Here is a 17296-nt window from a genome sequence, read left to right on the forward strand (position 1 = left end):
TCTTAAAAAGCCATCATCTTATTTCTCCACATCGAACTTATAATCTATTTTAAGAAAAAAAAAAAATGGCAGCGGGGGAACGGCGATCGGTGATTGGCGATTTTTTTGAGGAGAATATTAATAAGCCACACCATTTATTTCAGCTATTCTTGGATCTTGAATGACTTGTCTCTTATTACCTGTCGCCGTTTGCCCATTCAAACTTTTTCATAGCTTTAATTACAACCGAATTAACGTCTGTTATACAGCAAAAAATCGGGTTCCCATGCAAATGAAACCACTGAAAGAAATGTCCATAACAAAGCTTGCACAACTTTGATTACGTCATAAGGGTTCATACGTCACACTCGAGTATCCTTCGTATGCCGGATCGTCTTGGAAACTTGGATTCTGTAAATGCTAATTTTGGGGCATTTAGAATCTATTGTAATCCAAATGGATATGGAGATCGACATGTTTGACGTCCACCACGACATTTCTTTATAACTTGGCCCTTGATAACTTTGATTACTGCACTGTGTTTATAGAGTCCACTACACTTTGATATATCAAAAATAAGGTGAGCTGCACTTTACAGAACTGCTGACAGTTAGGGTTTTTAGTAAGTTTCCTTGAATAAACATGTGGTGTTATTTCTGATAGTGTGAAGAGAAATCAAAACACTTTCCACAAGACGACCGAAGGATGAGCACAAGATGTTTCGCTCAAAATCACCAGTTGTTGAACCGCTTGGAGATCAACTAGAGAAAGGCAGAATACCTGGAAAAGATGGCATGAAATTCTTTCACCTTGTAAAACTCATTAGGGTAAGAGTAATTGCATAAAAATCATAGCTTTTGAATACTTTATTATTCTAAGTGTTAACGTGGTTCAATTCCAAGAAGTTCAGTAAATCAATTGATTCTAGTCATTTGTTCTTTTGAGGAAGAAAAATAAGGTTTATTTTAATTGACTTTAAATTCTTTAGAATCGTCTTGAAGGTTTTAATTATGACTGCGATGTATCGCCAGATTCTTCGCGATACTTTTTGTCTGTCAATCTCGAGGTCTTTAAAACCTATCTATATAAGTTAACTGTGCTTTCTAGTTTCCTGCTTTAAATGTACAGTTTGATCCCCTACCGCTTTGAAATGTTTTATTTCTATATTAGTACAAGTTTAGCGAAACAACTATGCTTTTTAAGCATTTATCACTAACTTTTTCTGCATGAGTGCCTTGCGTAACACAGCGAAAGAATTCTAAAAGAATCGTTGGATAAACGTGGTGGTTTTAGCTTACTTTTGAAGTGTATTCATTTGACCCTTGTATATAGAGTGATAGAGTGATTATACTGTACTTAAATAACGTAAAAACCGTAAATACAGAAAGCCCAGAAACCAGGCGTAGTTTAAAGATGTTTGAAACCTATCAAAACAACCTAGAAGATAAAGAAAATGGGTTGAAATCCCGACCTATGTACAAAAGGTTATGTGTGTTTGCTAGCGTTTCTATGGAAAAAGATATAAATTAAGTGACATTTTGAAAAACAATAGAATTTTTAAAATTAAGCTAGGTTTTTACTGAAAACTGTTTGAATGCTAAAATCAAAAGAAGATTAATCAGTCCTTTGTGCTAAAGCTTATATGTGGTTGTGTGTTCGTACGCGTTTGTATGGAAAAATATAGAAGAACTAAATTAACACTTCATCGGATTAAGAAGAGAAAGTGGAAATTGAATCAACACTCTTGGATAGAAGAGCTAAGCTATTCTTTTGAATTACTAAGTTAAGCTATTCTTCTGAATTACTAAAGCCATTTCGGTGCAGAATTGAAGTTATTTTATAATTGAGTAATTATTAAGCCCCGTTTACACTAGCGATATTTGCGGCGATTTTCGCTGCGATTTTTTGCGATTTTGTCCATAATAAATAATGGTAAAGAATTTACTTGTAAAGTTTTTTCAGGATACCAGATTTATTTTCAGTTTATTCGTAAAGATAATTCCGGATGCAGCGCAGGCTAAGATTTTCCTAGACGAATGTCTCTTTTGAAGGATGAGACAAAAGATTTCATATTTCAAAAAATTGCCACAAAAATTGCAGCAAAAATAGCCAGTGTAAACGGAGCTTTAGTTTTCATGTGTAAAAAATTGCTTGAGGTCTTTTCTGGAACGTTAACGGTGTAAACTTTTGTTTCATTGATTAGGTTACTTTGTTAAAATCTAAGTATTGTACAACTCTATTCGATAAAGACTCTTTCCTTCCAAAATAATTCGAGGTCGTATTTTTCTACTGAATATTTGTCTTACAGGTAGCTACTAACTTAGAGGAACTGAATTATTCACTGTTAATCTCATTTTAGGTTATTAGAAGCAAAAACAAAAAGAATGTCTGGATTTATGGAAAGCTTTCAGGCCCGCCAGATTGATATTTGTACAAGTCTTGCTGTCAAAAATTTACTATTTTCTTGTACTCTGTTTCCTTAGGAGTTTGACTCTACTTTAACCGGCAAAAAAGGCTACCTTGCTATTTCTGTTATTTAATTCATTCAATACCTAATTCATTGTCGAGTTCAAAAACAGAACATAGAAGACCTTACAAGCTTTTGCCTCGGATAGCAATTATTCGCGAGCACTATCTAGATAGCACTATCTGACGTATTTTTGATACAGACGATATTGCATCTCTGAGGTTCGTTGAAGAAATAATTCAGGCGTGCATGTATATGTCTATCAAGTTTATCGCTAGCGTGAATAATAACAAGAGAGCGCGCATAAATAAGAGAGGGTAACTTCTTAATAGCGCGCGTAATGTAAATTCTCGGTTGGGCTATTTTTAGTAACAGGATGCAGTTTAAATTTTTCCTTACTCTACTCCCTTGCGTCATCAACTTGCGCGCGCGCTTTTTCGTTTCGTTTTTAGTGATCAAAACAAGGGAGCACGGAGCACGGAAGACATAAATTTGTTGATTGGTCTTCCTGTGGTAATGACGTAGAATACGATTTTCCGCGAAAAATAGCGTGGGCTCAAGTAAGTATCAAAGATGGCGTCGTACATAAAATTGATTTGTATCATCCGCCATATTTATAAAAATATACGGAAAGAGCGCGCGTGCAAGTTACATTCAAACCGACAGTAAATTGATATGTTTCTTTCGATTTGACTTTTAGTTTTGAAGATATTTGAGGATTTCGCTTTCGCTTACCCCAGATGGGTACCAGGTATCCCCACCCTTTCAATCATCCAACTTGGGTCCTATGAGATGGCATTCTAAAACTTTATATACACCTAATTGAAAAAACGTCGGGTTCAAAAAAAGTTATATCAACAAAGCTAATACCGAAGGGGAGCATGGGAAGACAAACAATTATGCTAATTTCATGCGTATTGCAGTTTCCCTTCCTGTGCGCATATTATGCATCATGGCTTTGGCATGTTGTTAATCTAGGTCGACCGACTTTGCTCTACTGTGCATTTTTACATGTCTATATGCAAATATAATACACATTTCGGAGTACCCAAAATCCTTTTCGGTCTTAGCTTGGATGATATGACCTTCTCAAGCCCCACTACGTTTTTTCAATTAGGTATATTTATATTTTACAACCATCATTGATCACCCCTCGTAAACGGCTCTTCTTTCACCATTACATTAAAGTTTTACAACACTAAACTCATATGTTGACTTTCTACGGCGATGTTCATTGTCATGCGAATGTTGAATATTTGTTGTTATATTTTCATTCAGAATGGACATGGTTACTTTACGAAGAGAAGAGAACAGTTCCAAAGCACTGTGTTCAGAGTCAACATTGGAGTCAAGGGGATTGCTGTTTGTGACAGAAAGGGATTGGAAGCATTGTTTGACCTTGAGAAGGTAAGGTTATTATCATATTCAGTAAACAACGCCGATCAACAAATACACAGACCAACCTTTACTAAACAACCAACCAGATAAACAAACCACTTACCCACCCACCCACTAATACACCTACCAACCAAACCACCTATTAACCCACCTTCCAAACAACCTACCAAACCACCTACCAACCCACCTACCAACCCACCTACCAACCAACCCACCTACCAACCCACCTACCAACCCACCTACCAACCACCTACCACCCACCTACCAAACCACCTACCAACCCACCTACCAACCCACCTACCAACCCACCTACCAACCCACCTACCAACCCACCTACCAACCACTTACCAACCCACCTATCAACCCACCTACCAACCACTTACCAACCCACCTACCAACCCACCTACCAACCACTTACCAACCCACCTATCAACCCACCTACCAACCACTTACCAACCCACCTACCAACCCACCTACCAACCCACCTACCAACCACTTACCAACCCACCTACCAACCCACCTACCAACCCACCTACCAACCCACCTACCAACCCACCTATCAACCCACCTACCAACCACTTACCAACCCACCTACCAACCCACCTATCAACCCACCTATCAACCCACCTACCAACCACTTACCAACCCACCTACCAACCCACCTACCAACCCACCTACCAACCCACTCATTTACCAACTCACCAAACTAACCTTACTCACCAACCAAACCATCCACCAACCCATCAACCCACCCAACCAACGAACCAACTTAATGTCCAAGGCAATAAATGCACCCTTCTTGAAATTGTCTTGGATGCGAGGTTAACATGGTAATACGAAAGAAATGCCACAAATTCCATCGAGAAAAAGTGTGATTTCTTTTGTATTTTCATGTTAGCCTCTATTCCACGATACTTTTGAGAAAGGTCATCAACAATAACAATAACTCAATTATCATTGGCAGATTTACAAAGAACCTGCTTTTGGTCGTCTGAATTACAACTTATCTCTACTGGACGGATACACGCCATCTATTTTTACCAACGGCGTAGAACACGAGAAGCAGAAAGCTTTTCTCATGAAGATATGTAAGATCGCGCAGGAAGCGGACATATTGAAAACTACCAAAAACGTTGTACCGACGTACCTTGAACGCTGGCATAAAGCAGGTAATAGGAAAGGTGATATTATACGACCATCGCTCCTCGTAAAGGTATGGGGGCTCTAATTCGGTGTGGTTTCGACTCCACATGCGATACCAGTCTTCTAGTATAGCGCGCTGGCTCCATACAGCGCGAGCGATTCGTAATTTGTTGACGTAATTTGTTTGTGTGTCCTCTTATTTTCCACGGCTCTGGACCATCAGAAAAGCGCGAAAATTTACATTTGTGTTAAAAATTGTTTTTTAGATGCGAAAACAAAAGCCAACTGGGAAGCAGAGATTATGGCCATGACAAGTGATATCTTTACCGAAGCATTTCTTGGGATACGTGTTGACCCAGACGATATGCAGGGAATGCTGAAAGGCTCTTGGACAAAAAGCAAGTAAGTAAGGGTGTGTGTGTGTGCAATACTAGTATAATAAAACTGTCATAAAACTCGCGTTCTGATTGGTTGGGAGCGCCTGCATTATGTGAGCACACAGCACACGCGCGTACTTTCTATTTAGTCATTCCTTTTCAAAATATTGGCTACTTCTGATATCTATTTTATGAAAGAAATAAAAAAATAGACCTTTCACGAATTCGCTTGCGTGACCACGAGACAATGATCCAAATCGAGGATGGTTTTGATTTGTTTATTCATTTACTGTATTTTATCAGGTCGAACAACAAATGGAGCCTTTGTTTCGTTGTCACTCGAGCGAATTTGGAAAATGGGTATTGCTGTATATGTGAAGTCATAAAAGCACTCAGCTACGCGTTGAGCTTCTCCTAACACTTTTCTTGTGTTCTGCCAAAAGAAGTCCTCGGCTCGGGCGTAATGTTTTCCCATTTCAGACCATGTCTCATTCCCTAGAGTATTATTTCTTTGTTCAACGGTTGCACATGAGAAGACACATAGATATGGATACAACTCAAACAAAGAATATTATTTTCTAGAGAATGGCACGTGTTCTGAAATGGAAAAACATTACGCCAGAGCCGAGGAGGTCTATCTCTTATTGTAGTGAAGTCACGCCGCTTGATCCCAAGGGATCGTTTTCGTTAGCGTCCAGTCGTTTTCTAACTGCGCTAAAAAGAATGATCTTTTATCATCTTTTTGGTTGTTAGACGCACATTAAAAAGAAGTTTGGAATGTGCCAATAAAATCAAGGAAAAGTTCAGGGAGTGTCCTAAATTATGCAGTATACTTGAGCTGGCAAAAGAAATGGGGCTGTCAGATGAACAAGCTATTATGGATATTCTTTTTATGCTCAAGTGAGTAGCGATAACTTGTATTCTTATAGCAGGTTTCATTTTTTCTTCAGCCATTGCACAATAGCAGCGCAAAGCCAACCCTCTATAGGGCTTTTAAGTTTTGACGTATTTCTGGGTCCAATCACACAAAAAGATCGCTAAAATCTTGCCACAACTCTTCCTTTACAATGAGATATATGAACAGAAAATCCTGCTGTGAAGAAAAAAAAAGAAAAATGTCTGTAGAAGTAATTATTAATTTGGATCAGAAAGTCGTTTTTCGTTTGAATTACGTCACATTTAATAGCTGTATACTCCAGTTTCGATTGATGAAAGCCAAACAAAAAAAACAAAAAAAAAACAGACGTCTTGGGCTGTTAGGTTTCCTGCCAAGGTCTAGTTTAGACGTCGTACTTTTGCCGCATCGAATCTAATTGCCTTTGAGGTCGACTGAACGTCGCATTTATTCTGTCGTTCGCAATGAATTCTACGCCATCTTGCTTCAAGAAGATGCATCTGTTCATGTCTTTCATCCTTAGTCGCTGCATTGCGTTGCATTTGATGCGATGGAAGCTCGACGTTCCAGTAAATCAACACCGATCTTTGTTCGCTATCAATTCTCTGGTGCATTTAATCAAATCCGTAGTCGAATTCAATTGGTTTAGACGTCGCACTTGTCATGTACGAGAAATGCAGCTATTAGATTCGACACGCGCGTAATAATAGAAATAATTAGCCAATCACTCAATAAACTCAATATTATCTATTGTTTAATGTTGCAGCTTCAACGCGTATGGAGGAATAAGCGGTGCATTGCGATCAAGCATTGCTTGGCTTTATAATCTAGATCCACGCGTCAGACAGGAACTTGAACAAGAAATACTCGAGAATATTGACAAAGATGACGGGATTACTGAAGAAGCCCTCAAGAAAATGAATTTAATGGACAGATATTTACTCGAGGTATTGGGCTTTTTCCTGGTGAAGTCACTAAGCTATGCTTCTAGATTTTATTGAACCCTAAAACTACCTCCGTGCTGATCTAAGTCAGGGCATAGCTAACTCACAGATCGAACCCTGAAACAACCTCTGGGCTGATCTAAGTCAGGGCGTTACTAACTCGCACAGGTCGAACCCTGAAACAACCTCTGGGCTGATCTAAGTCAGGGCGTGACTAACTCACAGATCGAACCCTGAAACAACCTCTGGGCTGATCTAAGTCAGGGCACGGCTAACTCACAGATCGAACCCTGAAACAACCTCTGGGCTGATCTAAGTCAGGGCACGGCTAACTCACAGATCGAACCCTGAAACGACCTCTGGGCTGATCTAAGTCAGGACATCACTAACTCGCACAGGTCGAATAAGTATTTAGCATGTTTTGCGGAGAGAGAAACCCGGAAAACCCGGAGAAAAACTCTCGAATCACGTCGGGATCCAGTAATCACATCCTAGACCTCAAAGGTGCGAGACAAGTGTACTGTACAGCTATACTTGACTCTTGTGCCGCTTTATCTTTCTTAGGTGTTTCGTATGTCTCCTCCAGTACCTGTTATCTTCGGGAGAGCGAGGTATGAAACAAGACTAGAGACTATGGTTTAAACATGATATAGAGGGGTTTGACGGCAGCCATGTTGTAGGGCAGAACATAATGAATTTCTTCCAAGAAGGCTGGCCTGAAATCCTTCTATGAAGCATTTTACTTGAAGAAGGCATGACTCTGACCGTCTTTGGCCCAAGGATTTAATTTTTTTATCGTTTTTTATTTGTTTTATTTGATATTACTGTAAAACTGCAAGGTAGCAGTAGAAATTGACCAATCACAGCGCAGTTCACTGAACAGCCAATGAAAATGCTCAGGCAAGCTACTGTCACGGTCACGGCAGTGTCACGCTACTGTACGCACGGAACATGCATATTTCTTTGTATTACCTTCCTCTTTTCCTTTTTCTTCTTTTTCCTTCTTTTTTTATTTTTTATCTTTTTTATTTTTTCTTATTATATATTATTGATATATTTCTTTATCACAGAAAAGATTTCCTGATGGATTCGGGTTCTGGAAGCGTACAAGTCAAAACCGGTGAGCTCCTGATTGGGAACTGTTATCTCGTTCATAGAGACCCTTCTGTTTTCCACAAGCCAGATGAATTCATGCCATCGAGATTTGAAGATGAGGTGAGGTGGAGCATGAGTAGATGTCTTGAAAATTAACGAACGAACGAACGAACGAACGAACGAACGAACGAACGAACGAACGAACGAACGGACGGACGGACGGACGGACGGACGGACGGACGGACGGACGGACGGACGGACGGACGGACGGACGGACGGACGGACGGACGGACGGACGGACGGACGGACGGACGGACGGACGGACGGACGGACGGACGGACGGACGGACGGACGGACGGACGGACGGACGGACGGACGGACGGACGGACGGACGGACGAACGAACGAACGAACGAACGAACGAACGAACGAGCGAGCGAACGAAAGAACGAATGAATGAATGGTTCTCAGTTTCCTTGATATACGTTTTCATGCAGGGTTCGGTGGACAACCAAAAAGTATAATAATGACACCATTTATTGATTAATATTATCACTTTCAAGATTTTTCTTTCACTTTAGCATGCGTGTGTTTGGCGGGAAGCGCGCGGGATAAAATACGTCACATGACAAGAACAGAACTAAGTCCAAAACGAAAAGTTTTCAAATAACGTGTTTGTTTCTTCAAGTTTTTAAAATAAAATTGAAGACTAGTATACTGGACGTTTCGACGCCCTCCGGCGTCATTTTCAAGAGTGAAAGAAAGTAAAGCAAAGCAATAATAAAGTTCTGTAAATTCTATACGAGGACTCCCATGAGGATTTACAAAACTTTATGTATTCAAATTATTATTTTGCTTTACTTTCACTCTTGAAAATGACGCCGGTCGAGGGCGTCGAAACGTAGAGTATGCTAGTCTTCAATTTTATTTTAAGAAAAGTTTTCCTTTCGATAAATGAAGCAAACCGTATACATTCATTCTAACATTTTCTTTTGACAACAGAGTCTTCTTGACCACATAGTGTTTTCTAATGGTCCGTATCGTGAGGCAGCCACACCTAAGAACCATCACTGTCCAGGCAAGGTAATGTAACGAGCACATTACCAGGAAACGCAAAGAAGGGGGCGACTTGGAGGTTTAGGATCATTAGTTTTCAAGTCTCATCCGTTTGCTAGTCTATGAACTTTTCTCATCCCGTTCCCCGTCCCGTCCCGTCCCGTCCCGTCCCGTCCCGTCCATTCCCCCTCCACTTTCAAGGGGATTTCACTGTCCTTGAACTTTTGTGGATTCTTAAGCACCATTTACACTAGCGATTTTTTGCGGCGATTTTTGCGGCGATTTTTTTACGATTTTGTCCATAATAAATAATGGTAAAGAATTTACTTGTAAAGTTTTTTTCGGGATAAGATTTTCCTAGACGAATATCTCTTTTGAAGGATGAGACAAAAGATTTCATATTTCCGAAAATTGCCAAAAAATTGCAGCAAAAATCGCCGCAAAAATCGCCAGTGTAAACGGGGCTTTACGCGCATTCATTATGTATACTAACTGGGGGTGGGGTGTGGAACATATGAAATTCAGAGGTGGTCTGAAACTTATATGTGTGTTCATTGGGGGGATGGCTCTCAAAATGTCTTCAGAGAATGATGAGGCCCGAGGGAGACCAGTTGACACCTTAGCATTTTAGAAAGTGTTGAATATTATCACCCACCCCGTCCTTGTGATTCCAGGAGATTATCTTCATGATTCTGAAAAGTGTATTGATCCAAGTCATGATGTGTTGTGATTATACCTTCACGGAAAGACCTTACTGGACAGAGAAAAGGTAGGTAACCATCAATTCTATTGCACCCTAAAAACATTCTCTGGGCAAGACACTAGAGAAAAACAGTTTGCGCATGCTTGCAGTTCAGCACGTTTTCTAAGAATTTTGAAGAGTTTGAGTGAGAAAATAAATATTTGTTTTCTCCAAGTATACAAAAAAGTTCAAGAACAGGGCCGTAACCAGGGGGAAGCACAGGGTGCACGTGCATGTCCCTTCCTTCCTTCCTTCCTTTCTACCTTTTCTTTTTTTCTTCTTCTATTCGTCCTTCCTTCCTTCATTTATTTGTTTCTTTCTTTGAAGACATTCTTTTCTCACTAAAATCCTATTGAATAGAAAGATAAAACAAATTTTGTTTGGAGATACATAAATATATTTGTTCATCTTTCATTGATCTTCATCACCAGATTAAGAAGACTTGGTTGCCCCGACAACAACATGGAATTAAGTAGTTTTACATACACACCGGTAAGAAATGCATTGGTAATAAAGTGTCAGTGTGTGTGTGTTTGGGCTGGGGGTGAATAGATTGGAAAATAAGAAATAACATATCAAGCATGGAAAAGAGTGTTTCACCATGACATTCTATCAGGAATGGAGGAGCAGTTTTTTGATTGGGAGGGCTCAATAGTGACATCGTATGGCAAGGTGGGGGGCTGAGTTTAATGAAAATGTATTAAAATTTCACAAAAAGTGGGGGGGCTTTAGCCCCCCCGGTTCCACCGTCCCTGTCTATAGGCACGTGTCCTTTTAGCTTTGTGTTTTCCAACAATTTTATGAAACGTGTTGTGATTAATGTCCACCAAAACCTTCTTCTTCACGACAGAAACAATCGCTAGAGGGCACATGATTGAGAATGATTGTATGATCACATTTCCAATCCTCCCTCATGCCAGTGATTTTCTGTGGCTCTTTTGTCCTGATGAGTTTGAAAAGGCTAGCGTGCAAGACTAAAGATGAGAGTCAATAATTTAGTGGAAGTAGCAAAAATTGTGAAGCCATAGATTGATTGGATTGTCTCAACTGACAAAGGGCCCAAGAGATGACCACTGAGATACCCCCTTAGAATTCAAAGCTATTTCAAGTTTTGTGGGTGTACCTTATTCTATTCCACTTCAAACCTGGAAAAACCTAAATATATGTAATTATGACTTTTTTAATTTTGATGTATGCATTTCATTTTTGCAGAAAAGCCCCATTATCAAGGTTCATCTTCTTGAAGTTGAAGACTTTGATGGTAAATAGATAGCAAAATTTAATCCAGGATTACCAAACTATATCATATTCAATCAATATAAACTATAGCCCAGAAATAGAAACTGAAAGTCTGTGTGCATGCTGTGCATTTTTATAAAGCATGCACCTCTAGCCAATCAGAACTGAAGCAAGAATTATAGCGTTATTTTATAAAGATAAATATAAACATATGTAAATAATCATAAACACTGAAAAGTGTGATGTCATAGGAGGCATTTGAGTTTATTTGTCGTCATTTATTAATTCACACACTTACTACTATGAGAAAACAAATTTGCAATAACCTTCCTATGAACCCTGAGTAGGACAATGATGTTTTATGCAGGACTGCCACAGAAAATCTTTGTATATTTAAGAATACCTCCTATAACATCACACTTGTTAACATATTAATCATGCATCACTTAAATCATTTATCATGTACATATTTTACCATTCTACTATTCACTTTATGTAGAATCATCGTACAGGTAAGGGTGAAGGGTACTTAAAACCCCAGCTATAGTCCCTTTCAAGTTCCTTGCACCATCTTGAAAGGTAGCTGTGCCTTTGCATCCAAGCGAGATGGACGATGAGCTTGCAATAACGATAGAGACATGTGACTAATTGTTCAAGGTGTTAAAAAAGGTCTCTATCATTGCAAGCTCACCGTTTGTCTTGCTTCGATGCAAAGGCACAGCTACCTTTCAAGATGGTGCAGGGAACTGTGTAAGAGGTTATTATTTAATCAAAAGTAAATACCTTAAACACCTTTAATGAATTTTCAAAACTCTTAATACCGAGTTTAATACTCCATTTTACGGTTCCGTTCAGTGACCATGAATTATGATATTTCCAAACCAAGGTTGGAGTTACCATGCAATTTGAAAAGTATAGTTTTACTATATGAGCAGAAACTCCAGCCTCGACTTGGAACTATTATTTGTGGTGCATTCAACCTTGTTGCAAAACATGCATATATTTACATTGTTTTTTGTTATATTTAGACTGTACATTAAAAGTAATTTTTATCTAGTTCAGTAGTTTTGTGTAACAGCTATAGTGGTATGGTTGAAGGGTGTCGTAAGCTCTCCAGCACGGAGGTATGGGACAGCCATCTTCTTCCTCTTTCAAATGGAAGCCACAGTTCGTACACTTTTTTGAAAAAATACCTTGAAAACTGTCAAGCCATTTCTGAAAATAATTTAAGCTTTGAGAATTAACAATGAATAGACCTATCGTGAATTTACTTGACTGAACACGACACAATGGTTTTAAGTCGAGGTGGGACTTGATGAATAAAAGAATCAAGTTCAGTTTCGATTTCAAACCATTGTTTGGTGGTCATAAAGCAAATGCTGAAATACCATTCTCCATCTTAAATCCTTACTATCTCAAATTCTTACTAAATAATCAGGGCATTCTGGACTTTAAATTCATGAGTTGAATTTTACATTTAAAGTTCAGGATGACGCACACGATGCAAAGAAAACATAATAAAACATGATATTTCTTTTAGTCTAAATGTCTAAATGTCTAAATGTCTAAATGTCTTTGGAAAATGTTAATGACATTGACTGTATATATAAACCAGCTACAACATACCACAAAATTGATGACCTGTAGAATATTATCACTAGTTGTGTAATAGTGAAGCATTGCAGATGTGGCATAGGCTGTTAACTGAATGACAAGAAGAGAATTCAGTCAATCAAACAACAACAAACAGTATTAAGTGAAGAATTGTTGGTTACCTTGTTGAAGACTTTGTGTCGAGATGGAGAATAAATATCTTCCTGAAAAAAGAAAAAAGGAAAAAAAAAAAAAAAAGAAAAGAAAACGTTTAACAAGACCAAAAACATATGGTAATGTCCAAACATTTCTTATGTTGAGTAGGGTTGGGCTTGGGCTTTGAAGAAATTTTTACAACATCAGGGCTAAAACAATGGCTGTCAATATTGCTGGTTATGATCACAGGCCAAAATAGTTTTTAGCTTAGTCGTACCTCATACCCTGGTTTACAAATGTTACTGGTCATGACTGATAATGCAAAGATTTGACCAGACAAGTGCCAGTTCTGACCAGACATTGTCTGATGTCCAGGCATTATTTTATGCTCTGAATGTAATTTGAGGGTGGGTCGTCAAAGCCTGTCCTTCTAAAGTCAAAGAGGAAAATGCTTTTCTGTTAAACATTTCTTTATATTCTTTGAAGAACTGAAGAAAGACATGAAATCATCCACTGAAGCAAAAAAAAAAAAAAAAAAAAAAAAAAAAAAAAAAAAGAAAAAGAAAAGATTCACAATTTTCAAATTAGAGGGCACGTGATTGAGAATGGCTGTAAGATCACACTTCCGAGCCTCCCTCATGCCAGTGATTTTCTGCGGCTCTTTTGTCTTGATGAGTTTGAAAAGGCTAGTGTGCAAGACTAAGGATGAGAGTCAATAATTTAGTGGAAGTAGCGAAAATTGTGAAGCCATAGATTGATTGGATTGTCTCAACTGACAAAGGGCCCAAGAGATGACCCCTGAGGTACCCCTAAGAATTCAAAGCTATTTCAAAGAGAAAACCGTACAATTCTTATTTACGATTCCACTTTTGTTTTTCACTTCAATTTAGGCTCCTTTTTCATAAGCTGCTCGTAATTCTGACTCTGTCTCGGTTGAAAACCAGGCTTTGAGGAGGCACAACCAAGTTCTGCGTAGATACATTACCTTTTGATCATTTAGTGTAGTTTCATCTATTCCTCTTATCATGACTTGTTCAATGCCAAATCCTTTGAGAGCAACCATTGCTTTGAGGGTCCTAGGGATTGTGATCTACAAAAATAACATCTAAGATTTAAAAGTTCACGACTCCAAGTCCTTATGCAGAGACTGAATGCTATAAAGGTAATTGTGAACTATTTGCACCACCAATACCTCCTACCCGACCAACCTTCTTCTTACCAACACCTTACCTATCACTTACCAAAACCCTATCAACCACTTACCAACCACTCAACAATCACCCACTGACACCTGACCAAGCATTTATTAGCTACTCACCAACACCTTCCCAACCAATTACCAACACCCTATCAACCACTTACCAACACCCTATCAACCACTTACCAACACCCTATCAACCACTTACCAACACCCTATCAACCACTTACCAACCACCTACCAACCACCTACCAACCATTTACCAACCACTTACCAACCACTTACCAACCACTTACCAACCACTTAACAACCACTTACCAACACCCTATCAACCACTTACCAACACCCTATCAACCACTTACCAACCACTTACCAACCATTTACCAACCACTTACCAACCACTTACCAACCACTTACCAACCACTTACCAACCACTTACAAACCACTTACCAACCACTTACCAACCACTTACCAACACCCTATCAACCACTTACCAACACCCTATCAACCACTTACCAACCACTTACCAACCACTTACCAACCACTTAACAACCACTTACCAACACCCTATCAACCACTTACCACACCCTATCAACCACTTACCACCACTTACCAACACCCTATCAACCACTTACCAACACCCTATCAACCACTTACCAACCACCTACCAACCACCTACCAACCATTTACCAACCACTTACCAACCACTTACCAACCACTTACCAACCACTTAACAACCACTTACCAACACCCTATCAACCACTTACCAACACCCTATCAACCACTTACCAACCACTTACCAACACCCTATCAACCACTTACCAACACCCTATCAACCACTTACCAACCAATTACCAACACCGTATCAACCACTTACCAACCATGCACCTACTGGTCACTCACCAACACCTTACCAACGAAAGTAAGTCTTACTGACCACTTACCAACACCTTAACAACCACTTACTGACCAAATTACTGACCCCCTACCGACCAATTACCAACCACATACCAAACAAAATAATAAAAATCAATAGTCCCTTTCACGGTTCCCTGCACCATCTTGAAAGGTAGCCGTGTCTTTGCATTGAAGCGAGACGAACGGTGAGCTTGTAATGATAGAGACCTTTTGCAGTACCTTGGACAATTATTGTCTCTATCATATTCATATGTCTCTATCATTGCAAGCTCACCGTTCGTCTCGCTTCAACACAAAGGCACGGTTCCCCTTCAAGATGGTGCAGGGAACTGTGAAGGGGACAATTGCTTAATTATCTTCATGTATGCTAGCTAGAATAATTTATTGTGCCTGTCTGTCTGTCTGTCTGTCGGTCAGTCAGTATGACTGTATACACTCTATCAATCAGTCAGTCATAGGACTGTAATAGATACCATACCTCTAATAAAAGGGCACCACAAGCTTTGAAGACACAAAAACGAAGATTTGTGTATTTTTGTCTAAGGAACTGAAGAAGCTTATCAAGTCTTTCCATATCACTAGAATTGGAAATAAAAATACATAATTTACCTATTAATTGCAAGTAGCTGGAAGCAGTCTTCATACATAACTTTATTCACTTATACATGATTTGACTTCTCTTTTATTATTATTCAACATTAATATTCAATTCTTTTCACCTTTTTGCTGATGATCCTGCAAAGCGTGTTCTCTTGCTGGCACCATCTTCATTTCTTTTAGCAGAACATGGATGATTTCTCTTTAAGGAGGAGAATGCTTGCAGGGATTGACCAATTAGCTTAAAAAAAGACCAAGATGATTAGTTGATGGGTGGGTGGCTGGATGGATGGATGGATGGATGGATGGATGGCTGGCTGGATGGGTGGATGGGTGGATGGGTGGATGGGTGGATGGGTGGATGGATGGATGGATGGATGGATGGGTGGATGGGTGGATGGGTGGATGGGTGGATGGATGGATGGATGGATGGATGGATGGATGGATGGGTGGATGGATGGATGGGTGGATGGATGGATGGATGGATGGGTGGGTGGGTGATGGATGGTTAAGTGGTGGGTGGTTGGATGGGTGGGTAATGGGATGATGAGTGGGTAGGGGAATGGGTGTAATAATTCATCCATTTCTTCTAGAAATACTCTTAGAACAAAGAGGGAGGGAAGTTTGAGGGTGAGTAGTAAATTTGAATGACCCCTTGAAATAGATATCTCAAACAGCTGTTAAAGCCTTTAGATTATTTCGTCGGAGGAACTCTAGGGTACTTAGTATGGGGTATATAATGGAAACTGTGCTATTTTCCATATTTTTGTCAATGAGTAAATCCTGGGTAGGAATAGGGAGGGGGTTAGTCGTTGCTCTAAGTAATCCCCACCCTAAATATGCTCCTGAATTTATAGTGAGCAATAGCTGTTTATCTACCCATCGTTTTACCTTTTCATGCCAGTTGTATGTCCCTATCAACTGTCTGTATAAAGGTGTTTTATCGTCGCATGGGTCAAGACTGAGAAGACCACTGTTACCAAGAGCAGCAGAGCTCGAATCTGTCTTGAATTGGCTGACTTGTGCGGCAGTCTTTTCTAGATTACTGCGCACATAGGAACAGGGCACAACGAAAAGAATGAATAAGCTAAAATATCGGTCTTTTCCATATCGAGAGGACATTATTAAGCAACACACAAACCTGACGGATTTCTGAACTTGGACAAAATCTTTCTTCAAATTGTTGACAAATTCGGACGATTTCGCTAGATCTGACGATTCTGTGTCAACTTTCCCAACTGGATTCGAAACGAAGTCTTCAAAAACCTGAGAAACAGAAGAACGAAGACTCTTTGCAGCAGATAAACATTGTTCAATTGCGACTCTTTTGTCCGCCATTTTGTTTTCTTCTCGTTCTGATCCACAGGGAGCCCAATTTATCAAATACTTAGAAAAACGAAAGCGCGCGCAAAAAAAAACATTGTACTGAATTAAGTTTGTTTTTCCATCCCTTTCGTTATGTAGAATGCTAACTTGACCTAAAATACAAAGAAATTCTAT

At 39.4% G+C, this 17296-nt stretch overlaps 2 protein-coding genes across 2 annotated transcripts; one reads left to right on the plus strand and one right to left on the minus strand.

Annotated features, from left to right (window-relative positions):
* The first annotated feature begins 363 nt into the window (after positions 1 to 363).
* Positions 364 to 12880, plus strand: LOC116308142 (uncharacterized). Its single transcript, XM_031718522.2, has 13 exons — positions 364 to 559; positions 643 to 806; positions 3725 to 3853; positions 4809 to 5013; positions 5254 to 5389; positions 6118 to 6264; positions 7026 to 7206; positions 7768 to 7814; positions 8274 to 8418; positions 9300 to 9380; positions 10028 to 10122; positions 10527 to 10587; positions 11308 to 12880. Exons 2-13 carry the CDS (start codon positions 696 to 698, stop codon positions 11362 to 11364), a joined length of 1395 nt encoding a protein of 464 aa, XP_031574382.2. The 5' UTR covers positions 364 to 559; positions 643 to 695; the 3' UTR covers positions 11365 to 12880.
* On the minus strand, positions 12111 to 17143 carry LOC116308143 (mediator of RNA polymerase II transcription subunit 27). Its single transcript, XM_089024956.1, has 8 exons — positions 16938 to 17143; positions 16688 to 16841; positions 15919 to 16037; positions 15678 to 15777; positions 14069 to 14173; positions 13110 to 13151; positions 12961 to 13038; positions 12111 to 12549 (listed from the first exon to the last, which is right to left on the minus strand). Exons 1-8 carry the CDS (start codon positions 17132 to 17134, stop codon positions 12388 to 12390), a joined length of 957 nt encoding a protein of 318 aa, XP_088881082.1. The 5' UTR covers positions 17135 to 17143; the 3' UTR covers positions 12111 to 12387.
* Positions 17144 to 17296: the final 153 nt, after the last annotated feature.

This window comes from Actinia tenebrosa, unplaced genomic scaffold, assembly GCF_029948245.1.
Source record: "Actinia tenebrosa isolate PJP-AT-01 unplaced genomic scaffold, QUT_ActTen_1.0 PGA_scaffold9__36_contigs__length_13948895, whole genome shotgun sequence".
Taxonomy (NCBI): Eukaryota; Metazoa; Cnidaria; class Anthozoa; order Actiniaria; family Actiniidae; genus Actinia; species Actinia tenebrosa.